General features: G+C 38.4%; 2 protein-coding genes and 1 long non-coding RNA gene across 34 annotated transcripts in view; 2 read left to right on the forward strand and 1 right to left on the reverse strand.

Moving 5' to 3' along the window:
• The window catches only part of dlg3 (discs, large homolog 3 (Drosophila)), an 87,692-nt gene extending 84,459 nt beyond the window's left edge, over positions 1-3,233 (forward strand). For all 27 annotated transcript variants that reach the window (XM_078954029.1, XM_078954032.1, XM_078954039.1 and 24 more), the window contains one exon: positions 135-3,233. In XM_078954029.1, the coding sequence (XP_078810155.1) occupies positions 135-241 (107 nt within the window). In that variant the 3' untranslated portion in view covers positions 242-3,233. The remainder of the gene's footprint in view (positions 1-134) is intronic.
• On the reverse strand, positions 3,228-23,219 carry tex11 (testis expressed 11). 6 transcript variants are annotated; one of them, XM_011479977.4, is made up of 29 exons: positions 23,041-23,206; positions 21,767-21,879; positions 21,357-21,441; positions 21,149-21,228; positions 20,985-21,065; positions 20,760-20,879; positions 20,463-20,543; positions 20,288-20,373; positions 20,137-20,194; positions 19,932-20,027; positions 19,770-19,851; positions 19,497-19,575; positions 19,208-19,359; positions 19,027-19,112; positions 18,802-18,939; positions 17,042-17,144; positions 16,797-16,921; positions 16,351-16,439; positions 7,322-7,375; positions 7,202-7,236; positions 7,030-7,107; positions 6,882-6,952; positions 5,405-5,518; positions 5,104-5,176; positions 4,879-5,028; positions 4,665-4,773; positions 4,452-4,572; positions 3,725-3,892; positions 3,228-3,525 (listed from the first exon to the last, which is right to left on the reverse strand). In XM_011479977.4, the coding sequence occupies exons 1-29, from the start codon at positions 23,081-23,083 to the stop codon at positions 3,463-3,465; spliced, it is 2,733 nt and encodes a 910-aa protein (XP_011478279.2). In that variant the 5' UTR covers positions 23,084-23,206; the 3' UTR covers positions 3,228-3,462. The 6 variants fall into 6 exon arrangements, 5 of the variants coding, with proteins under 5 accessions (XP_011478279.2, XP_020562119.1, XP_078810152.1 ...); XM_020706460.3 differs by having other exon boundaries at positions 7,030-7,131; XM_078954026.1 differs by having other exon boundaries at positions 16,351-16,436; positions 23,041-23,200.
• LOC144994862 (uncharacterized) lies at positions 8,413-10,860 on the forward strand. Its single transcript, XR_013658530.1, has 5 exons — positions 8,413-8,547; positions 9,069-9,126; positions 9,272-9,333; positions 10,146-10,241; positions 10,734-10,860. It is a non-coding gene; the product is annotated as an uncharacterized LOC144994862 (long non-coding RNA).
• Positions 23,220-25,292: the final 2,073 nt, after the last annotated feature.

Consider the following 25,292-nt stretch of genomic DNA (forward strand, 5'->3'; position numbering starts at 1 on the left):
GAACAGGATTCACTTGTTGAGTTTGCACCTCAGCTCAGGTGGGCTCAGAATGAAAGCAGCCTCTTAGAGTTGGAATCTCTTTTAGTGCAGTCGACATGAACATAAGAAACCCCTCTGCTCCTGTTTGTCTCCAGCTATTGTCCAGGGTGACTCGCTAGAGGAGATCTACAACAAAATCAAGCTCATCATCGAGGAGCAGTCTGGACCCTACATCTGGATCCCCTCCTCAGAGAAGCTCTGAGTTCCCTGCCGTTGTCTCTGCGTTAGTGCAGAGCTCCCCCTCTTCCTCCCCCAACAGACCCCGACCACACGCCCACATAGCCCCCTCCTCGCCTCCTTTTTGCAGATATGTTTCATATCAAGTTTTAGTGTCATCATTATGTTACTCTCTAAATGAAAAAGAAGTCTTATCACCATTACTGTGACTGTGCACACCCCTGCATGAGTTCTCAACAAAATCCATACAAGACTAGAAACGCCATTCCAAAGGAATCTGTCAAAGAAAACAAAAAGGGAAAAAAAGAACAAATCCTGTCGTAAGCTGGGGCTGCCTGGAGATCTGTATGATGCACAGAAGTCTGGACATGAGCGGAACGGGGATTTTAGAAGAGGTGGCGGGGAAGAAAGACAAATCACACCAAGTTTGAACACTGTAAATGTTGGAGTCGTATTCAAAGACGGGCTGAAGACCGACTGGAGGTTTGGCTTTCTTTCTGTTGCGCTTTTCTAAACAGACTGGATGAAATGGAGCCCTGCTGATGGTACTGTTGTCTCTTGTTTATACTGAGCGGAGAGAAGCCTGAAGAAACTGGTGATTCGCAAACCGGCTTGCTGTTTGTCTGCCAGTTGTCTGTGCCGCAGCAGATAAAGACACTGAAAGGCAGATCAAGTGGAAGAAATGTGTTGTGAATCTCTACATTTATATTATAAAAAATCATAAAATAAATGAGAAAATTCTACTGAGATTTTACCGCATATTAAGAGTACACATTTTACACTTCACTAGAATTGTCAATCTGGGGGGCTGTGAGGTTTTTATTTCTGTTTTTTTTTTTTTTTGTTTTTTTTTTTTTTTTTGCTTGTGGTTTTTAGCTGCTCTGTGAAGGATGGAGGTAGAGACGTGTATCTGGGCTCTCTGCAAAACACCAAACTGCCTTACATCAAATACAAATTCTGTTTTGTGACTACCTGTTGTCTGTGAGGAAAGCTGCAAACGGCTGATGAGATGGGAGAGGAGCATTTTTCTCTGCGTTATTTTGAGTCCTGCAGCTGTAGGGAGGCCTGATGTCGAGTGCAATAGATTAAAGCGAGTCTCACCCCTGTGGGCACCTTTCCTCTTCCCTGTTTTCAATCTTTATCCTCTGTAATTTCTAAATCTGGATTAAATTTAGACAGCCAAAGGCGTCTAACTCCTGTTTAGCAGCAGACCACCCTCCTACACTCTCTGCCTTTCCAGAGGATTCACTTAAGATTGGTGACATGGTACTGTCCTATCTGCCGCTGTTGTGGCAATCTTAAAACGGGTAGAACAAGACAACAATTGTATTGGATGTTCTTAAAGTCAAATAGTTATAACCTGTTTTGAATTGTGCCCCTACCATAAAAACACTAAAGCTGTGTTTGAGTAAAACTTGAGGCTTTGTGTATCTGTAAATTCCTAATGATGCTGTCGCTGGGAGGTGACGGACGGGGCGGCGCGCTGAGCTCTGGAGTGTCGTGGTGAGCTGGAGCAGCTCAGGAATCCTAATGTACAGATACCATTTCTCCTGTGACTGAATGGCCACGGTAGAGTGATGACGAAGAGTTCATAGCTGCCAAATCAGAACAAATAAGCCCTTGGAGTCCTGTCAGTGAAATGTTTTGCTCCTCTCCCAAAGCGGACAGTACAAACAGTCGTCTCCTCTCTCGTGAGGCCGTGAACTTGTTCATCAGGTTGGTAATCTTTGAGTCACCGCCCAAACAGAAGCTCCACTGGCCCTGACAGAAGTGGGCACATCTGGAGGAGGACTTCTGCGGCGCCAGATCCTGTGAACATTCTTGCTTTTGTCGTCAGCTTCGTGAAGAATGCAAAGGCATTCTTTAATCCCCCCCTCCCCCTGTTCCACAGAAAGCCAGACCCAGCAAGAAGTGTTGACCCAGACCCGTGGGTCCCCTGCTCCTCCCCACTTACAAAGAACCTGTGCTTGCAGGCATTTTTCTAAACAGGTGTGCCCACCAGCCAGGCACCACTGCTAAACCAGCTGTCATTACCTGTGTCAAAACCAGAGATCAGGGAATAACTGAAGGGAACAGAGCCATTTATAAACTGTTTGCAGACTGTTTCAAAGGGTGTGGTAGCTGTACAATGTAAATAAGCCCCCAGCAGATCCTCCTCACCTGTGCTTCATGCATGTGTGAATCAAACTGGGACTAACATGTTTTATAGACAACAAATGTCAGGTAAGTAAAGATTGAGCTACTATTGACATATAATTTCCATACAAATGTGCTGTAAATGTTTTTCTCTTCAAATGGCTATTGGAAAACTTAACTAGTCAGAAGGGAATCCTGTTCCCTGACGTAGGGCCTGTCTACATGTGATATCTCGTGGAACATGTCTGGATGTATAGATTTAAAATGATATATCTATTGTAAAATAAAGTGAAGGCAGAAACCTACAAAGCATCACGGAAACCAGGAGGGAGAATCAATCATTAGAAGATTAGAGTTGGTCCTCTGGTGTTCAAATCCAGCTGACTGTTAACATGTTTGTGGTACTCATACCTCAGTCAGCCATGTCAAACCCAAAGAACTTGATCTCATTTTACTATTTCCATTCAAGTCGTGCGAACAAGATGGAACCTGAATGCCTCTGTGTGTATGTGTGTGAGTGTGTGTGTGTGTAACTGAAGAGGGTCGTTGTTCCGCTGAGAGAAATTACTACATATACACTTTTTTTGTTTTTTTTTGGGTGGGGTAGGATCAAAGATCTTGTTTGTACTTTTTGGGTGATGATTCGGTTACGTTCTAGCACACCTGTGCAGTAAGTGCTTGCTAACATGAACCCTTTGATTGTACAGTAGTCTCCTTCCTGTCACTGCAGGTGGTACAGCCTATCAGGACACTCGGCCTCATGGTCTTCCCTGTCCTAGTCATGAGGGTCCACACAGTCCTGCAGATTTTGTTTGAAGTTTATTTCAGGACTTGAAAAGAGTTTTATTTGTTTGGAAATAAAATATGTGACTCAGTTATCATTCTGATGTGTTTTATTTTTCTTCAGAAGGTCTTTGGATTTGACGAGAACTCTCTTTCTAAAGGAATTTGTTTGCATTTTTACATCAATTAATAAGAGGGCAAATGAACCATATAGACAACAGTCGAACCACCACCGACTAAAACATCTGATCCGTTCACTGCAACAGTTGAACTGCAACAAGCTGAGAGCAGAGGACGGACAGAACAGCTGACCTGCTGGTCTTTGCTTCAGTAACAGCTTCTCTTTGCTGTGTCCAGTCTGTCCAGGACTTCACTGTAGCGACCAGACATCTGGGGACATAAAACAAACCCCTCTTTTGTTGATCTAGAACCAAACTACAAAACATTTGAAATATCTTTTTGGTCGTAAAATGAGTTTTGGTAGCATATGCTTCATTATCAACATGAACGCAGAAGAAATTTGATTTTTATTTTCAACTACTGTAAATAAATATGTAGTGAACTGTTACTGTTTCCCCTGATTCTTCACCTGTTTAGCGTAGCTCTCTTGCAGGGATCCCAGATACTGGACGAATTTCATTGCAAGACCAAACCACTTCTCAGCTTCTGCGTATTGAGTCAAATTATACAGCAGTATCCCTGTGTTCCAGGCATGAGTGAGCAGCCATACAGTCTCCATCTCAGCAAAGTCATCCGGCTGCAGAAAAGAGCAGGAAGATGTTTCAAAAGGCTGTTAGATGGAAGCCACCTGGACAACTCGTTTGGAAAAGTGGTTTGTAGCGTTCTTAACTAACAAGAACCAAGAAAAAAAAACCCTCCTCCAATCCAACTCATTTGCATGTTTACCTTTACCAATGACATAGAACATACAACAAGGATCTAATTTAAGTCGTTTCATACTTTAACCTTGACACTTTGATCCAAAGACTTGAATAGCTTTCAAGTACGAAGCCACTCTGGAAGAGGAAATATGTGCTGTTTCTAATGCAGCAGGATGTCTCAATAATTCCCGGCCTCTTTCAGAGCTGCAGCTCACTGGATGTGTGATGATTTGTGCAACGCGTTAACATTCAAATTGGCAGGAAGGGGTGGTGAATGAAGCATCTGCTAATTGAAGTGCAGCTGAAAAACCCATTGATAAAAAAGGATGCTTCTAGAACAGGCGGGTGTGGAGGAGAGCGGGTTAATTATATAGCAGGGTGCAGATCTGCAGGAGGGAGTCGAGGGATGTCGGCTTGTGACTGGTGCTGACTCACTGCGGCTGCGATGATGGACAAGGCCTCCTGGAAGTAGTCCCACACCTCATGCAGCACTTGGGGTCCCACCTCTGACACCCCGCGTGGGAGGGACAGCTTGATCAGGGTGTGGACACATTTGCTGTGATGGAAATCAAAATCAGACACCGTTTGATCCCAGTAACAAACAGACGTGAAGTGATGAAGCCGTGTCTTGATGTGGTGTAAAGATGCCTGCAGTGAGCCAGGTCAGCTTGTGGTTGCTTCTTATGCAGCGACAGAGAGGCCCTCAGGGCCTTCTTACACAGCAGAGGGTAGTGGGCTGGGGGCTCCATCGCCAGCGCTTCATTTGGGTTAAAAAAAAACAACAGTTCATTGAGGGAATATTAGCAAGCAGTACAATGATGTTTATGTTGCAATTTTAGATAATTAAATAGTTTAAGTTTACCTGCCATGGACTCCAAAACTTTGGTTTCAACAGTTTCAAGCTCCAGGACAGACTCCAGTATGGTCTCAACCTTTGGGTCGTTCAGTTTAGCACGAGCTTCAAACTCATACAGCAGCAGCATAGTCTCGGTTGGATCCTTTGGAGAGCTTCCTGCAAGAACACTAAAACAGCTGCTTTACTTTATTTACGCTGTTTAATTCCCGATACTGTAACTTCTTCATGTACCTGATGCTTTCAGGGTTTTCCAAACCTCCCAGCAGGTCTGAATGGACTCCAAAGTCTGGGTGAGCTCCTCTGTCTGTGAAGCAGACATCCACACATCAACATTCTGGATGCACGGTCGCCACCTAGTGTTGAGTTTGTCTTCAAAGGCAGGGGGTTTTAAAATTAAACACCTACGCCTGCACCAATGTTGTTAGTCACCTCTCTTCTCTTCTCTTCTCTTCTCTCCACCGGTCTCGGTAAATTTCCATCCGTGTGGCTAGTGAATGTGATAAATGTAGGAAATGGAAGGTGGGTGGCGCACCTGTGCAGAGTGGGGAGACTTCCTGTAGAGCTCCAAAGAGGCATCAGCAGCCATTAGCAGGCAAGTCCTCTGGGCCACGAGCAAGGTGCGGTCAGGGGGGCACAGCTGGGAGAGCTAAAGAGCATCAATAATTTATGCAAATGCCTGCTGCTTTAAAGGGAAGGTAATTCAACAAGGAGGGCAAAAGACTTCAACGGGATCAGAGGCAAACAGCCGCATACCATAACTGCTAAAAAAAACACAAAGAATTCAAAATTTCCAAATAAATTCAGGAGTTTAGGTTACTAGTATTCTGTAATGTGCCTTCATTCAGGCTAAAAGGAATCAATTGTACACATATTGAAGTATTTTCCATAAATGATATAATTATGGACATGCTTGCTGTTTATTGACATCTTTCTTAGAAAAAATGTCCACAACCTGATGCACACAATGTTTGAAACTTTCACAACTGTTACAAGCTCCTACACTTCGCCAGAACTGCTTTTATCCAGTACTGTTTAGGATTCTCAGGTATGTCAGAAGTCAAAAATCAAACTGTTTTCAAAAGCCCAATATCAGAAAACAGGACATATCACTTCAGCAATAATTTTATTCTACCAGAGCAATATAACCTTATTTCATTTTTTTGGTGTCTTTTTCAGAAGGTCTTGGGACCACCACGATGTGCCATTATCAGCTATTTATTGTGGGCGTGGCCAGCCAGACCCTCCTCTGTGAGGCAGAGGTCCCCAGAGAAGAGCATCCCAGGTGGGTGACAATGTGTCCTAACGTCCGGTGTTACTGCTGTTCTCAGTTTTCAGGGCAGCAATCCAAATTCTTAAATACCGTGCTGTTCTTAAGCCCTTTATAGTAAAAAATACCCATGTATTTGATAATATATTACCTCATGAAAATATTAGTTTTTTTCCTGAGTTCTTTTACTACCCAGAAGTAAGACGGCTCGATCTCTTAAGGCACCCGCTTTCTCTCCTTGTGAATACCGCCCATTTGTTAAACACCGCTAGCTCCCTGGAGAAAGATGGTGTTTGTGTTAGCCTGGGGGGCGGGGTTGACAGACTGGAAGGGGATGTTCTCACTGGTCTACGACACAATGTGAGAACCCGCCTGTTTTTGGGGATTGGGAGGGGCTGGTGCTCAGAGAGCAAGTTTTTAGAGGAATACTCAGAAATGATTTTCTTTTTGTGAGGAATGAACATTATAAGACACTTAAAAGCTCAAAAAGTTGATTTTGTGTGGTATAGGCCCTCTAAAGGTAAATTACATCTTCATTCTACTTTTGACTGACAAAAGTAAAAAAAAGACTAATAATGTAATGTAAAAGACAAAAACAGATCTCTTTGATCATTAGAAACTCTGCTTTCATATCAGACATGAGCCCAGGCTGTTTGGAAAATAAAAGGGGGAAAGTGGTTGATAAAGATATTTACTGTTGTACAATGGAAAGTTTGCATTTCAAAGTCAACTTCTAACTTGCCTGGTAGGAGAGAGTATAGAAGTCTTTCATTCGGTCCAGTTTGCTTTCACATTGTAAGGCCAAGTTCCAAGCTACAACAAAACAAAGGAGAGCAGTGGTTGCACAGGGTTCATTCAAATTTACATTTAGGTAGTAAGAAAAAAAGTACCAATCTTTCTAAACCAGTTAGCTTGATCTGTGCGCTGTTCCACAGTCAAGCTAGACGGGTGTGAAACTGCCTGCAGAGCTGCAGTGAAATAACACAATAATACTAAAAAATGAGGGTTTTGATTTACAGCTCAAAACATGCATCAAAACACATCAGCAGTAATGGCACTTACCCATTTTTAAGTATGACAGCAGCACATCCAGATGACTGTTAGGATTAAACACATTAAATTTAAAAATCAAATAAAAAAACAAAGAAACACCAAAACCTAAAGATTTTCCTTTTGCTTCACCTGGAGTCGTTAGTTGAGTTTTGGTTAGTAGAGAGCACAAGCCGAACCAAACATCTGTAGAGAAAACATGAATGAAGGTGGTGTTGACCTCATTTCTGTCACCTACTAACTGCTTTACACACAGACACACTTCTGCTGGGGAAAGAAAACATCTAGGTAAGTAGATCATGGAGGTAAATAGGGTAACAGGTCCACTGCTTCTCTACTAATCATGGTCACTTTCATAAGTTTATTTGCACAAACGTTGCTTCCTTTGTTTATTTATTTTTACTTTTCAGAAAAAAACTTGTTTGTACTAAAGTCATTTCTATGAGGGGCCGTATAAGACATTATTTATTCTGAACCATTCACATTCATACATTCTTGCTCTCACAGTCATATATACTCTCTTTCGCATACATATATTCTCTTACGCATCCATATATTCTCTCTCTCACATTCATACATTCTTGCTCTCACAGTCATATATACTCTCTTTCGCATACATATATTCATCACTTGCACATCCATATATTCTCTCTCTCGCATGCATATATATTACTTTACACATACATACATTCTCACTCTCATTGTCACTCTTAAAAAAGAATGTATGTATGTGAAAGACAAGTATATATGTACGTGTGAGGAAGAGTTTATATGTGTGTGTGAGAGAGGAGTATGCATGAAACGGAAGTGACTTTGCATGAAAAGGAAGGCACTTTGTATGAAAAGGAAGGCACTTTGAATGAAACGGAAGGCAGATGATTTCTCGTGCTCTGATTGGACGAGAGGCCGCCACCTCCCATTTTGAACACACTCTAAACCCTATCACTTGTACTGACTCATAACTATTAAGGTTACACAACGTAAATGTCATTTTGTAGTTGATTCAACTATAAAGTATTAAGCTCTATCAAGATTTTTTCAAATTTAACTTAACAGTGCTAAATATTTTAAAGCTTATTTGTATCTAGCACTCAAAAATTTTAAGATCCCTGAAGTAGCGTCATAACGTCATCACGTACTGGTGGGAGGGTCTTTCGTTTTCTCTACGTTATCTCAGGTGGCCATGTTGGATTTGCCGAATGCGAGTATGCGACGTTTGAAATTGAAAGTCGAGCATTTTATTTTTCTGCAAAGCGTTGCAATTTCGTCCCGCTTCAAGACGCCCCAACCTCGGGTTTTTTTTTCCATCCGCCTCATCGCTGATGGTGCCGTCTTGTCTTCAGCCCTGATTTAATTTGGTAGGTATCTTTCATGGTTTATTTTGAATGAATGCTTTAAAAATGCTCTTATACTACCGTAAATGTGATTTACTGTTGTTTAAACATATGTGTGTTATGATTGTTTTAGAGCTTAATGTGGCAATGTATACATGATTAGTTTGTCATAGCAGACTATGGCGAGCCAAACCCAAAATGCATTTCTGCCCGTAAGTTACGACAGTGATGAGTTTTTTGTTTTTTTTTCAGAGGTAGAAATGATCTGTTATGCTGCAATCACACTAAACGTGATCCGCGTGTGAAATTCGCGTTGGAGGCCTCTGTCTGTGGCTAAAGTTTGCTGCTGGACATTTGTCCAAAAATGTCACTCAAAGCCTCTAACGGTTGTGTGGGAGGAGCTACCGCCAACAGTTTTAAGCCTGGTTGCTACATGGAAGCATCGGGTTTTGAATGCAGTTTTAAGCTTTTATAAATCACTGATCTCCATTATAAAAAAGGTTTTTGTAAAAATAAATTAATCAACGTGCTCGTGTTGTGTTCAGGTACCGAACTACAGAGTGTTCAGTGTTTCACCTCCAGGTAGACGCCAAGGCCAGCCAGGTAACTTGTCTCAGTTATTTGTCTAGAGCTATTTAAAAAAAAAAAAAAAAAATGCAATAGGTTGTGTAGTGCAATAAATGTTTTTTGATCAGAATATAATTGGAACATTTTTTAACATTGAAAAATCTCTTTTGGACTTTTTCAGATACTGAACTTCAGAAAGTTCACCAGAAAGTCACCATTTCACCAGGAAAGAGGTGTCAGTGGGTGAGCTTTATACTTATTTAATACATTCATCCTGAACTATTACCATTATTAGATTTATACGGCAGCATGGAAACATTTATGCACATTTTAACTAGCCAAAGGTCTAAATAGAGCTGAAATTATTTACAATTTAACTAAACATATTTAGATTGCAGGCTGAAGGTGGCACAATGGAATGGAGGTGCAAGTTGTGTTCTGTTACTTTGGCACTATGCAGTACTACATATAATACTGCAGTACTACATAGCCAATATTCCAAAGTGTTTCCACTGCCATGTATGTGGAGACACTTTGGAATATTGTCATGTCTTTATGACAGTATATTACAATAATAAAATGATGTTGCATTAGCACCATTCCATCATTTGAAACCATGAAAACTCATCTGTCAAGATCTGAAATGGATTTATGTAGAGTAGATGCAGTCAGAGGAAATTGTGCAGTTTTTACATGTTTGTGTAACTTAAAGCTGCCCTTTTCTGAGACTAAGTCCACCAAAACAGACAGGAACTGGCCAGCTTGGTTAGGATTTATGACCTCCAGGTGAATTTTTAATGTGCATAATTCAAAAACGGATAACAAATCATTTGTAAACAGCTGTAAGAAGCCAAGGTGTAACTTGCCTTAAAAATGACTTTGGGTCTTTGACCTGAAGTGGATCATGACATAAACACTGTATTGTCCTCTTACTAGAAATAGACATCTAGAAAAGGTATCATTTTATTATTTCTTAAAGTTCCTTAAATAAATATTGGAAGTGTTTGCCCTTCATTTGCTTCAAAGGTAATGGATATTTCTTTTTATTCTTTTAGGACCAGCGTGACATGAACATGAGACGGGCACTTGTCCTCCTTGCACTTCCTGTTTATCTGCATGAAGATGCCTCCAACTTCTTCAAGACCTATACTGTAAGTGCACACGACTCCCTGTCAATGTTTTTCTGTAATCCTTTAATATTGATTGAGATTTTATTGAGTGACATAATAAATAGGGCAATTGTTTCAGTTTGTAAACTGAGTGATATTTTTAAATGGTTTTAAAAATGAGACGGAAGATGAAAGGCGAACATCGGGGACTCCTGATTGGAAGGAGTGGGAACCTTTTCGTTTACCTTTTCTGCTCCTGATCCATCATTATTTGAATAAAGAAAAATGAAGCTTTAGTCTTAAATTATTTTATAAATGTCCTCCTTCAGAAAAATGCTAAAGAACTTTTTAAAAACACAATTTTAATTGGAGTTGGTCCTTAAAACATCATAGCCAGTTGATTAAAAGCTAACAGAATGTTAGCATGAAAAGATTCCCATTGACAGATGGCAGGAATGTCAGTTTTGGACATTAGTGTGATGAATATCTTTGAGGGTCTGAACTCATCTGTGTTTTTTGTTTTGTATTTTCCAGAATACCAGACCTCACAGACACTTCTGTGGGTATCTTCTCAGTTGTCGTGGTGACGCTCCTGATGCTGCCGTCAGTGGTCCCACACATCTGGCTGACTAATCTCTTCTAACTCTTCGGGGACATCTATGCTCTGGACCTACAGCACCCCAAAAAACTTGAACTTGCCTTCATATTTATTCAGAATGCTGTCTTGAGCCTTGAGGACAGCAAACCACTGAAAGGACATTTATTGACGCTGAAGAATGTTTCGTTGAGTGAGTCTTCCAGAATGGACTATTTGTTGGTTTAAGTGTTATGTAACTAATGTGTTTTGTTGTGATCATTTGCTTTTTCTGTCGTACAATACAAAACCAACTCTTTTTGTCAATATGTTGTGTGGCACTCTTATAATGCAGTTTTATTGCACTGATTGTTTCTTCATCCTCTTGATATTTGTGCTTTTTTTTAAAGAGCAATTAAAAAAAGTGTATTAAGCAATCACTATTGTGTGGCCTTCACGTTTGTTGGTTTTTATCAATGTTAGCCTTTAAAATGTAGTGGGGCAGTATCAATATCTCTGTTTAGAATACATTTTAAGCTGAAGAATTTTAAATATTTTCAATGCTATACATTTAATGAGTTAAAGAATTTATAAAGCATTTGAGTGAATTTTACATATTTTATGAGTTGAGTAATATAAAAATATAGTTAGTTAAAGCGTTTTTTAGTTGGAAAATATTAAAAACTTTAAGTAAATCTCTCTTTTATAAGTTGAGGAATCTTAATATTTTTTATATGAAATAATACAAATGTAAGCCAACTGACAATATGAATTTTAATAAATGTTAACTTAAAAGTTTTAATAATATAACTTAACTGTTGCGTAATCTGTTACACAATAATTTTTAAATTCAGTCAACTCGCTAGGGATTACAGTGCAGACGCTAACATGAACCAGCAAGAAATCCCAAATTAACAGACTTGTGGTGTGGAAAGGTATGTTTTTCAGCTAGCAGTAATAATCAAAGTATCCGTTCTCTGTTTCAAAATGAGATTGCCACAAAACCGTATGTTATCTCATACTGGAACAGCTTTGGATGTAGAATTCAGTGGGAAAAGGTTTGGACCCTGCCACAAAAGTATTTCATCACCAATAAAATCAGAGAAATTTCTTTCAAAATTCTTCACAAATTTTATCCAGTGAAACATTTCTTTACTAAGTTTAAAAAAGATCTGGACATAAACTGTTCATTCTGTCATTCCTCACCAGAAACTGTGCCTCATCTTATTTGGTTTTGCTATTTCACTCAACTATTTTGGAAAGATGTGATACATTTGATAAGAACTCATCTATGTGAAGATTATAGATTATTTTACGAGCATATTATTTTTGGATATTTTACACAAGGAAGACTTAATGCAGAAAAAATATATGTAGTTAATTTACTTATAATTATGGCTAAATACTTTATACACAAATGTAAATATGCCAACAAAAAAACCGTGTTTTATGTTTTTCAGAAAGAAATGGTTTTGTATGTGAACAGTATTAAATCTTCCACTAACAAAAAAGCTGTCAGAACAGTTGAAACATGGTCTCTCCTGAAACTTTAACAGATTCCTTTGCCTTATTATTTTTGTTTTCTTTTTGCATAACCTGTTTTACATGGTTATCATTATGTTTTTTTTGTTCATTCTCATGGCGAACGTGAAGATTGTATATTGCACACAGTGGAGTTTTGTGTTTGGTATTTTGTATGTGCAAGATATTGTTAATAAAGTTTATTTAAAAAAAGAACGAACCGGCAAGAAGTAGCCACGGGGGTCCTGCAGCCATCGGAACCTTAACAAATATTTCATCTCCACCTCGCCGTTGCCTTTTTTAAGAAATGACAGCTGGTTTTCCCACATTTATATGTAGTTATGGATCGAAAACAAGAGGAATTTGTTTTAATGTAAATGCGTGTTCCGGCGTCTACAGGAAGTGTCGCCCATAATTCACGCAAAGGCTCATGGGGGCTAGGAATAAGGTGGATACGGATTTTCTGTTTCGGTGGCACTTCTATTACCATTATTGGTATTTGAGACATTCCTTTGTGTCTCTAGAGATGCAGACAGATTTGTGACCACTTGAGGTGAAGATAAAATATTTCTTAAGGTTCCGATGGCCTTCTTATTGGTTCATGTTAGCGTCTGTTCAAAATGGGAGGTGGCGGCCTCTCGTCCAATCAGAGCACGAGAAATCATCTGCCTTCCGTTTCATGCAAAGTGCCTTCCTTTTCATGCAAAGTCACTTCCGTTTCATGCATACTCCTCTCTCACACACACATATAAACTCTTCCTCACACATACATATATACTTGTCTTTCACATACATACATTCTTTTTTAAGAGTGACAATGAGAGTGAGAATGTATGTATGTGTAAAGTAATATATATGCATGCGAGAGAGAGAATATATGGATGTGCAAGTGAGAATATATGTATGCGAAAGAGAGTATATATGACTGTGAGAGCAAGAATGTATGAATGTGAGAGAGAGAATATATGGATGCGTAAGAGAATATATGTATGCGAAAGAGAGTATATATGACTGTGAGAGCAAGAATGTATGAATGTGAATGGTTCAGAATAAATAATGTCTTATACGGCCCCTCATAGATTTCCATGTTTAAAGACCCACTCTCATCATCTTTGATCTGTTGTCCCAGTGGTCTTTTTATTACAAGAAGTCACAAAACTTGTGCCATCTTGTGACAGTTACTGCAGGGCAGCAGGAGTTCATTAGAAATTCAGCTCTGAGTTGTGGGCGGAGCTGCTGGCGTGAAGTAAGCTTGCCCTGACTTCCCATCATCCACCTGTTTACATATTCACCTGTTAGCTTACATCCCCTTACAACCCCAACCTAGCACTGTGGGTTACAAAAGGCAAAGTGAAATGAAAATATATACAGCCCGAGCTGATCTGGACGCTACGTAGTTGTCCAAGTGGGGTTACCGTAGTCTGACGTCATCATTAGTGTCAGGCCCCTGAATAGTTATTGCAGGCCGAACAGTTTTTGTATCTACACTTGTATGGAGTGATATTTCTGCCACCATGTTGCACACAAAACTTTCTAAGTTGCAAATGAAAGAAAATATGAAATATTTGCTTTAAAAAAAAAATTATTTTGCTTTTAATTTTTATTTTTGCTTTCAATTTTTTTTGGCATTCAAAAACTTTGTTTTTTGCTTTCAAAAACTCTTTTTGCGTTTGCAAAACACACATTTTCCCATGCATTGTGTCAATTCTCGCTTTTTCCGTGTCTTTGATTTTGCTGACCAGTCTGAGCGCAACTTAGCGTTATATAACAGCCACAGCCCAAAAAGTGTTTGCATGCGTTGTGTCATCTCACATTTTTATTATCTATGATTTTGCTGAGTTAAGTTTCAGTGTGACAAAGCTGCCATCAAACAGCCGCTGATTGGTCCAGATTCTAACCAATCAGGTGTCTCTGTCTCATTGGAGGCAGGCGGGCATGGATGGACTTTGTGTGGGTGTAACAGGATTCTGCCGTTTTCAACCATTCTGGCCCGTTTCTCTCATAGTTAAACCCAGAAGGAGCAGCAAAGCAGATAAAATAAAAGAGAGTTTTGTATTTATTTATGTCAGTGTTTAAAATTTCCACAGCAGAAACAAAATGTCCGAGCTCCAACTACATCCAGCAGGAAGTAACACTTTTTTTAAAGATTTGTATCTGAACTATTGTTTTATTTTAATTAATAAATGTTGAAATATGAAGAGAAAATAGCATTTTTTCACAAGTATTTTTTTTTATACTTTGGACAAATGCTCACGAGTTCTAGAAAATAAGACACTGTGAAAATTAATTCAAAATTTGAAAGTGCTCATGGTGCTAAATACATTGAGTCTACTGTGGTGAGCCATCATTATTTTGCTCTTTACTGCTGTTTATCTGATCCCAAACACTTGTGCAGCTTGAAATTATATGTGTTTAAAATCTTTTATTGTTCTGTTTTAACAAACAGATCTTAAAGACAATCACACTTTTTACTAATAACTTGCTCTGCAGGATTCACAGATCACACACACACCTGTTGATGTAATGTCAACAGATAAACTTTAACTTTCAGGAGATCTTCAGCTGTAAATTCACAAATCTGACTTAATTAAAATTAATCAATGCTAAAAAAAGAAATAAGGTATGAATTATTGTTAAAATGATAAAAAATGAAAACGTCATCCAAAGAGACAAAATCGAGGATAAAAAGAGCTGCTTCGGTTTCTGAGCCTCGGCAGCAGACACAATGTTTGATAAATACCGTTTTGGAATAATGACATAAGTTTACTCTCGCATTTTCTCTTTTTTTTCTATGTTTATTTCTATTTTCTTTATTTATTTTTATTTTTTATTCCTTTTTGTGATTGTTGCTAATAATTAGAATCTTCCTAAAGATATAACACGTATATTCTGTATTCAGAATTGTAATGTACATTATATATAGCTAATTTTATTTGTTTTTATTTTAAAGGAGGGATGTGTATGTGTTGGGTTTTTGTGTGTTTTTATTAATTCATTTATTTTATTATTATTTGCATTTTTTTTTTATTATTACATTCTTTTTACTTTGTTTATTATTTATCTTATTATTAATTATCTTATTTGTTTTATTCTTTCTTTGGGAAGCACTTTGAGATGCTATGAAGCATGAAAAGCGCTATATAAATAAAGTTGAATTTTAATTTGAATTTATATGTACATGATTGTTGCATTTTTTTGTTCTGTATGTTGCAATTGTTCAGTTAAAAAAAAAAGTTAAATACTGCGATTTAATTGGTTAGAATCTGGACCAATCAGCAGCTGTTTGATGGCAGCTTTGTCAACGCTAAACAGAAACTTAACTCAGCAAAATCAAAGATAGGAAAAAAGTGAGATGACACACAACGCATTTTTTCCCATGCGTTGTGCAAAAAAAAGAGAAAAAAAACGCGAAAAAAAAGTTTTTGAAAGCAAAAAAAATAAAAGTGAAAGCAAAATAAAAATAATTGAAAAGCAAATATTTAATATTTTCATGTGCAACTTAGAAAAATGTTGTGTGCAATGTGGTGGCAGGGATATCACTCCATACACTTGTGCAACAAAAATGGCGAGCAATATTGGAGTTATCCAGCTGTAAAGTTTGGAGTCAGATTCCAGCTCAGACAAATACATACTCGGATCTAGTCGTCTAAAAGTGGATGCAGGGAGCGTGTCGTCTGGCAACTGTAGCTTTACGCCACACCTACAGGCTTTTTCCAACAGCTTTTTTTTTGTCTGCTCCTGATTCACAACAATTTTAATTAAGAAATTCTCAGATGTGCAATTTTAAGCTTCATTTTCTTTATAAATATCCTTCAAAATCCAACTAAAACGTATTAAAAATACCACAAACACAATTTTCTCTGTAGTGAGTCTTTAAATAAATTCCAAAGAACTGCAAAGAAACACTGTAAAAATAATATATGTATATATATACATATATATTTCATGTAGAACATGAACAGAAGTGCTTTGTTTACATTGAGTTTATATGTCAATAACAACATATTCATGATATGTGACATGATGTTTAGAAGTTGCACTGCTGTTGGCACAAACCTCAGAGCAATCAGAACCTGAACTTCCTCTTTGGAGTTTTCACACAAAACCTCCAGCGCTTTGATGGCAGTTTCCTGCTGTCCATTCTGCTAGAGGGAACAAACATTCTCTTCCACACACAAGTTCTTTACAAGCACGCAGCAGAAGAACAGATAGATGTGCAACCATGTTTTCTGACAAGTGTGCAGAAGAAAACAAAACAATCCAGTTCTGTTTCTGTTCAGCCTTTGACGGTTTAAAGGAGATTATCCTTGAAATGCAACATGATCTAAGTGACAAAGACAAGATGTTTCACCATCTTTCCACTCGCCAACACTTGCATTTGTGTTAATTTCCCTGTGACCAAGCTGCAAGTAGCACTTATGAGGCAACATATCATCATCAAAATACTACAAGTGTGGAAAATGTGCTCATTTTTAAAAGCGATGTTTGGTGATGGGTTCTACCTCCAGAGCAATCTGAGCAGCCAAACTGAGAAGGTTAGAAGCTGCAGTCTGGGATGCCAGCAGTCTGTCCTCACTGAATACTGGATTCTTGGACAGCAACGCCATCGCACTCAAGGCTTCAGCAGCTGATGAAGACACAGAAACACAGAAACCCCATTGACAATGCAATAGCAGTGAAACTGCAACGCTGGCATCAATCCAGAACTCGGCAGGACATGCATTGCATCAGTCAGTTCTGAGCGTACCTTTCTCTGCATTGCTCTCTTGCACAGCTATCTTGTAAACAATGAATTGAGTGAATATGCTGTCAGGGTCACTTCTTTCTGCCTCTTTGGCTGCTTCTTTAGCCTAAAAAGCAAATTTCAATGAAGACATTGACACCAGTCAAGTGATCCTGATTGTAGATGGACAACAGGCTCAACAGACTTTCAGACCATATTTGTCCTATAATGCCTTTCAATAGAATGAGAGCTCAGAATGTTAACCATCTCCAAATCCACAAAATGCATGACACTATTTGCTTAACCCTTGTGCTATCCTAGGCACTGTTTTATTTTGTGCTCAAATATAATTTAAGCTGTGTGAAAGTCAAACTGTTCAATTTGATTTGATCTAATGGACAACTTTTTGTTTTCTTTGTTCACTACTGGAGGATATAGATGACATTCTTCCAGTGCTTTGCTTCAAATAAACAAAGGATAATTTATCTACACTTTGGTTTGTGTGCCATTTTTTTGACTTCAATGTAACCCTTGTGCTATCCTAGGCACTTTAACATTGGGAGTGGGGTCATCTAGACCCACTAGACAGTGCTCTGAACCTTTTTTCTTCAATGATTTGTGATCTTCACTGGTGTCCATGGATTACATGAAATCTTTCCACCTTTATCCACCTTTGTCATGGTAGGGAGAACACGTCAAAGTAAGGGGGGGGTCATCTAAGATAGCACAAGGGTTACACAAAATCTACAGCAGGGTGCTCACTTTTTTGGCATGTCAGCCACTTTTGAGTCAAAAATGTCTTGAAGATCTATCTATATCTATATATACTATTAGTACATGTTTGTTAGTTACATGTTTATTTGTACATTGTTGTTTATGGACTGATAATAAAAAACACCACACTAAGATTACACAGAAAAATTTTTGTATTAACAGATGAGGCGTTTTATTACAAAAACACAAAGCAGCGACTATCGTACGTCATTCTCTGTTGTAAACTATGTAATGCGGAGAGCATGGCATTGCAAAGGCGCTGCTGGCTCTGTACGAAGCGCGTGCCACGGAAAACACTGCTTCCTTACTGAGCTCGTATTTATCGGGCGGGAACTGAGGAGCCGATAGCAGGAGGACACAGGGTGGCCCGGGCTTCAATGAACACTCCAGTTGTCCGGAGTGGTCTTCTGCAGGGGAGTTGACGTGCCGCGGGTAATGAGGCAGACAGAATTTGCGCTCAGTTAATTTAAACACGCATGTGCAGTGACGTATATTTCGTAGGATGTCCGATTGGCCGTTCTGCATGTCAATCAAGTCCCGTACTTCTTAGTTTTTGATTGGCTGATGGATTTTTTAGAAATACATATTTATTTTTTGGGTTATTTGTCTTTGCTGGCCTGCGATCTATCCTCATGTCTTTTGAGGTCATGGTGATGCTGGAGCCTGTCCTGGCTACTGTTGGATGAGGACGGAGTACATCCTGTTGTTCTGTTGCAGGGCCACACAGTTGTGATGCACAATTAACCTGAGGGAGGAAGCTGGAGGGTCTGGAGAAAATCCATACATGCATGGGGAAAGCATGCAAGCTCCACACAGAAAGGTCCTAGTTGGAATTTGAACCAGGGCCTAATTGCTGTGAGGCGAAAGCGCTAACCACTGCACCACGGTGCCACCTGCACTAATAGCTATGGAGGGAAAAGGTTCATTTGAATTTGGACAAGCAACACCTACTGGAGTCTTCGGGAGAGAGGTTTGATCACAGATTTTTCCTTCTGTCCAGACAGTCTCACCTTTTCCAACTGCTTCAGTTTTAGAAAGCAAGATGCTCTGTTCCTCTGCAGTTTGGATAAGTTCTGGTCCATCTGACCCGCCTTAAAGAAGCTAAGAGAGTAGTCATACCACTGGAGAGCTTCAGAATAATTGTCATCCTGTAAAAATCAAAAAGATTAAATAAATTGACTTCTAAAGTCAGTAACAGTCAAAATGATAGAGGGAAAACCAGGCTACTGATGAACCTCGTAGTGTTTGGATGCCTGATCCCACAGTATGATGTGCAGACTTGTGAGTGCCTCTGGTGCCAGCTGTTTACCGGTATAGTGTCCTGATCAGAAAGGAAAATCATCAAAAAAACAAACATTTCATGGATTACTACTCTAAAAAAAGCTGTAAGAAACGTTAAGGGTAGAAGTGAAGTACCGGTAATGACATCCTCTATCTTCTGTCTGCTCAGCAGCACCTTGCCTCTTTGCAGCAGCAGCTCAATGTGCAAGACAAGAGCAGTTCCCAGACTAGGAGATGACTCGAAGTGCTGACACACAGTTTTCAAATACTCAAATGCCAGCACTTCTCTAGAATAATCACAAAAGATGCATTTTCAGAGGTGCAGAATAAATGTCCTCATCCGTTTAGGATGCATTATTATTTCAAACAAGCAAATAAAGTTAAATCTGCAATCAGTTTTCTGTTTTGTTTTTAACTTCCTCACCTGTTTTCAGACATGAGCAGTCTCACTGTGTTCAGACACATGTCAAGAGAAACTTTAGATTCCAGCATCTCATTAAGACCTGAAAACACAGGTTTGTGATGCAACCTTATCTGTCTGTCACTCAAAGATTCAAATGACACACTAGGAAGCATCCAATCTAAGTGGTACAAGCTTTGTGACCACCAATATCAGACTCATTATTTCTTTCTATTCTATTTCTATTTGTGTTTATTTTTGTAGCACATCACTGACGGCAGTCAGATTATGACTGACCTGCTCTGACAGGGCTGTCTGGGGCTCTGCATCTGAGGAGAATTCTGATCTTTAAGTAAAGTCCAAACGGGGTCACACACTCCTGCCAAACACCACCATAGGAATAATCACTCTTCATCCTTTTACAATAAATATTTGACGTAATATTGCCTCACGTCCCACCTTGTTTGCTAAGCTGACAGTATTTAGAGCCTTTTCCTGAAACTTCTCACAGTCCCACTCTAAATAACACGTGGCGAGCAGCCGCAAAACTTTGGCCTGTTTATGAGTGACATTGTAAATATTTTCTTTTTCTTTTTAATGACTTGTTCTCAAAGATTAGCATTCCTGCTGCTAACTCTATTCATTCTGTCTTACGGGGTCTTACCAGAGCTTCTGATCCTGGACCATATTTCATGTTTGCTTTTCCAATGTCATAGCTTTGGCTACAAAAACAAACAAGGAGGAAGAGATGCATTTTTACCCTGGATTTTTTTATTTTATTACTTTTTATCAAACCACATTAATAAATCTACTACCTCAGCCAAAATGCACTGTCTTCAAACTTTGTCAGATTGTATGCCTCGATTCCAAAGTTGTAACAGACAACTGAGAGGTACGCCGTCTGTGATGAAAGCTCACACTTAACACCCCCCTCACTTTCAACAACATGTGCTTTGAATGTAAGAGAACAGTAAGGTAGCTGTGTTTTACTTCATTTGGCAGCCGCAGCAGTATGTCTTTGCATCGCTCGATGAACACTATGGCTTCTTGGTTGTTCCCTTGAGCGATAGCCTGTAACAAAGATCAGATTGTGTATTAAATGAAGGGAAATGAACTTCTCTCAATTAGCTATTTCAGAACCCCCCCTTCATTGTTTCTCAGTCACAATTTTACTGTCTTACACTTCACACTGCAAGTCTGTCAGAACAGCACCTCCCAAGCTGCAAAATATCACAAGAACAAATATTCACATTTAAGGTGTTGAACATCACATGCAGCACTGCTCACCGACTCAGCCTGGCACGACAGGATCCGAAGAAGGTCCTTCTCCACATCTGCCTTGGATGACAAGATGTCAGGTTCGTCATTGGCTCTGGACGTTAGCTGGCGGTAAAGGGTTTCCAAGCTCTAGGAATATACCATGTTGGATCATTTGTAAAAGAATAAAATAATTCCATCCTTCTCCTTTCAGCTAAAAACATTTCCAGATTTTATCCAACGTTTCTTTCTCACCTTGACGGCAAGTCTCAGAAAGTGATCTGCCATCTGAAAGTTTTTGCAGTTCAGCCAGGCTCTCCCTGCTTTGCTGGCCATCTGGAAGGATAAGATATCAACACACAGGCCTTATCCTCCTGAAATGCCAGGCTATAAAAAGGAAAACCTCCAGAATTACTTACCAAGATTTGTTTTCGAAAGGCGCCCTCTGTTGGACTGTCAGACTCAAAGCAGTACAGCAGGTTGCATGCAACATGGCGAACTGATGATGATAAAAAATATTAAATGAGGCATTAACCTTGCCTGTAATCCCCATAATTAGGTTTGTGTTTTAGAAAATCAAGAAAGGTAAACATTTAAAAACTATACAGACTGCAATTGGAAGAATACCTTTAGCTTTTTGGATTGCAGTTATGGCGTTTCCCACATTCTTGGTAACAGCCCAGTTCCACAACTGGACGGCACACTCCTGAATCTGTACCAGTAAAACAAGACACTAAAAACATGCCAATAACTTATATTATTAGACTTAAGCATTCAGTTTTACTACTAAAACTACTAAAAAGTAGTTAAGCTATAAAATAATTTCGAAGTTGCAGGTTCAAGATATGTTGGGATAGGGGGAAAAAATGTTTAGCTCCACATGAACATATAAAGTCAGAATTCTGAGATTAAAGTCAGAATTTTCTATGCCCTTTTTTTTTTTCTTTCTCCATGGCCCTAATCCTCTTCTGTACATATCTGTCCAGGACTATAGACTATATTAAAAATAGTACAATCTAAAACGATTGATAAATTACCTGAGGATCTGGTATTTTGAGAAAGGAATCTAAGCCTGAGACTTCAGAGAAAAGCTTCTCTATAACCTCATCGCAATCTGTTAGATCTTTCTGCTGTAAGTTTTCTGTGAGACCTGTGAAAAAGCAGAACGTTTGAAATGAATAGACACACTAAGAGTAAAAGATGTTCAATAAATATATGTGACACATCCAATAACTGCTCCCCTTGACAGTAACTTCTAGTTTGCCATAGCAGAAAAGGGTTCTGGCATATGCTTGTTCTCTTATGCTTTTAAGATCTGTGAGGCGGCAAGTTGTTGTATATGAAGCTGATGCAAATTACACCCTCCACACTTTTAAAAGTGGGTGTTAAAAAGAATTCTGTGAGTGAAGTTCACAGTCAAAGCATAATGGTAACTGTTATGTACACTTCTAAGTTATTTTTGTTGCTGCAAAGCCTCAAATCACACTTTTTTTAATAACTAGAGACATTTGTTTTTAGTTTGTTCTATTTTTGTTTTTTTCAAATCAAGCTGGACAGTGAAAAAAATTACTTGCCCTTTTTTCTTAACAATTTCCAAAATATTGATTTCTGCCAAATGTTCTTTATCGTATTTATCCAGGATTGAGCAAAAAAAAATAATATATATATATATATATATATATATATATTATATACACACACATATATATGCATAAATGTGTGGGTAACAGAAACAGACCCTCCAGCCCCCTGAGGCATAATGCTCCCGTTTTAAAGAGTAAAATGATAATTTTGTTAACCAATTCAAAATAATAAACTTTATTTATACCCTAAAAGTCTTGCCAGCCATTGTTCCACAACAAAAATAAAACCAAGCATGTCTGTCTGTCATAAAAACAGCTTCAAGATTCTCTTCGTTAACTTTAAAATTGCTCTCATGATTTCTGTATAGATTTTTCTCTGAATAAACCCAACATTTATATAATATTATTTATGGCAGTCTGCATGTTTTTTTAAGGTAGTTTTAAAGAAAGAAAAAATATAATTAATTTGTTTAAAAAATAAAGCAAACATTTTTTTCACTCGGACAAAGGCTAAAGCTAAGGTAGGATTTATGTGCTTAATTCATTTCATTAAACTAGCTTGACAAAATAGTACATGGCCTAGCAGATGGTTTAGCTAGGTTAGCCCCAGTTATATCGCGATATAACTCATTGATTACCCCCTACCCCTGCTGATGACGCAGTTACAATTATTTATGGTTTGTATCTGTAATTAGCCGTGTAATGTAGTTGAACCGACTTATACTCACATTTCACAGTCGAAATAAATTCTTCCATTTCGAAAGCTTCCATAAGCGGGATTGTCTGGAGGAGATGTCTCACCAAAGGAGAATTTACAATCGCCCGAAAATGCCCGCGAAAACGAGGCGGACGTTGACGCCACGGAGTTCGTACTATGTGAGGTCAGTTAATGCTACTTCCTGTCTGCGGACAAACTTTAACATTAAAAGAGCCTTTTGGGCAAGTTTCTGTGACCATTGACTGTAAATGCGGACCAAAATCCATTTAGAGCCGCAAAAGCTCACTTTATCAATTAGAAAATAGAATTTATTTATGTAGTTTTCAAATATTTACAGTAATTTAACTATAACAGTGTTATGTTTTTCTGCATTTATTAATTGTAACTTTATTTACTTTTGACAAGATCCTTTCAAAATAAAACACACCCTGTGTCAAATAGGATCCTTTGCTACAGGAGATTTACTTAAATTTAAAAAGATAGAAAGATAAATCCAATATAACATTTTCTATTATTATGATTTTGGTGGGCCTTCATTTTTTTTCCTTTTACTCTCAAATATTAAACCAGGCAAAACAAATCTATATAATGTAAATATAAACTTCTACAAATGTTCCTCCATGCACTTCCTAGGCGTTTCTTCTCTTTAACCACACACAATAGATTAAACCTTTTACTGTCATGATGCTCAGTTACCTGACATTTTAAAAATCTAAAAATAAATGACAAAACGTAATTAACTCAAAATAATCCTGACTACGACAAAACCATTATTTACGCAAATTATTAGAATTTTTTCAAAGCCAAAAAGCCATAATGTAGGGACAAAGAGCCACATTTGGATTTGGAGCCTCAGATTCAGACTCCTGATTTAGGCCTATTGACTACTAGGCTATATGTTAAAAGGGTTTAAAAAAGGATATGTTATTATTACTATTTTTCTTTTTTGATGTTATGTGCTAGTTCAATTGATAAATAAAATCTATGTTACAAGAAAGCAAATATCAGGTAAGATATACAAGGTAGAAAAAAGTAGCCATCATAGTGTAGGTAATATTTGCTTTCTTATATTCTGGCTAGATGATTAATTTTTTATATATAAGTATTCTTAAATTAGCGTTTAATGTAAATAAATAACAAAATAAATACAATGTAAGAAATAACATGGAAGGGCTTTTATTTTGATAGTTTTTTCTTTCCACTCAAAGACAAAAACTCATACACAAACACACCCATACACAAAAAAAATAATCAAGAAAATAATGTTTAAGACCAGCATGAACTGAAGGTTCAAACGTTTGCCGTTGTGTTGCAATCCAGAGATACTCAGGAAAAAATTAAAACAGTCTTTGGGACCACTTGCTCAAAAACATTGATGATTAAGCCATTTCTGAAGCTTTGACACTTTATTGAGAGCAAATCTCCTCAAACAAGGAAAACACAAGAACAGTTGTGATCCATCTCCAGAGTGGCCTGTTGAACAAATTACCACAAGAGTGCAGTAACTTATTCAAGAGATGTCAAAAGACCCTGCTATCTTTGAGTAAATAATCTAAGGACTGATTAGATTAAAGTCAATCTTTTCTAAAAAATACATTTGTCTACAACATTTGGTGTAAAAGTAACACAGCACGTGAGAAAACAAACATGTTACAGTGGTGAACCAGGAAGACTTGCTGTGGAACCACAGCTTCCAGTGTCTACCAACAAATCCTGAAGAGAAATGTTCTCCATCTGTTTGACTTTAATCTGAAGCACACTGGCTGATCCACCTTTTAATGCCTTAAAAAGGACAAAAAAGTCTTGCAGGAAGAAAATAGAAATATGGTCTTAAACACACTGAGGTTCAATTAACTAAAACTGAAAAGGAATGTTATTGAAAACTGATGTGACACAGAGGTCAGGACCGAAAGGCAAAACGTCTCGAAAACTAGCAGCTAAAAATAGTTTTCTTACTTGATGTTCCTTTGGAGATAAAGTGAGGAGTTTGGTCACTTGTGTGGAGCTTGGGGTAGAGTCACTTCCCTTCCACACTGAGAGAAACTAGTTGAGATGGCTCAGTTAACTCATTTGCCTCCTGGGCGCCTCTCTAGGTATTCAGAGCGTGTCCCACCGAGTTGAAGACTGTGTCTCTCGGCTGGCCTGGGAGCACCTTGGGGTTCCCCTGGCAGAACTGGAGGACGTCTTTGTGATGAAATAGAAGCTGAAAAAGTGAACCGACATGGGTTTTTAAAACACAAAACTGGATTTTTGTGAAATTAG

This window comes from Oryzias latipes, chromosome 10, assembly GCF_053564925.1.
Source record: "Oryzias latipes strain Hd-rR chromosome 10, Olatipes_Hd-rR_3.1".
Taxonomy (NCBI): Eukaryota; Metazoa; Chordata; class Actinopteri; order Beloniformes; family Adrianichthyidae; genus Oryzias; species Oryzias latipes.

Bases quoted from the DNA above. Each gene is read 5' to 3' on its own strand.
- tex11 (XM_020706460.3), bottom strand. From the start codon at position 23,083: ATGGAAGCTTTCGAAATGGAAGAATTTATTTCGACTGTGAAAT. The intron at 16,922-17,041 runs GTACGCTCAGAA...TGTCTTCATCAG, and splicing joins AGAGAGCAATGCAGAGAAAG to CTGCTGAAGCCTTGAGTGCG. The intron at 5,029-5,103 runs GTACATGAAGAA...GTGTTCTTGCAG, and splicing joins GAAAACCCTGAAAGCATCAG to GAAGCTCTCCAAAGGATCCA.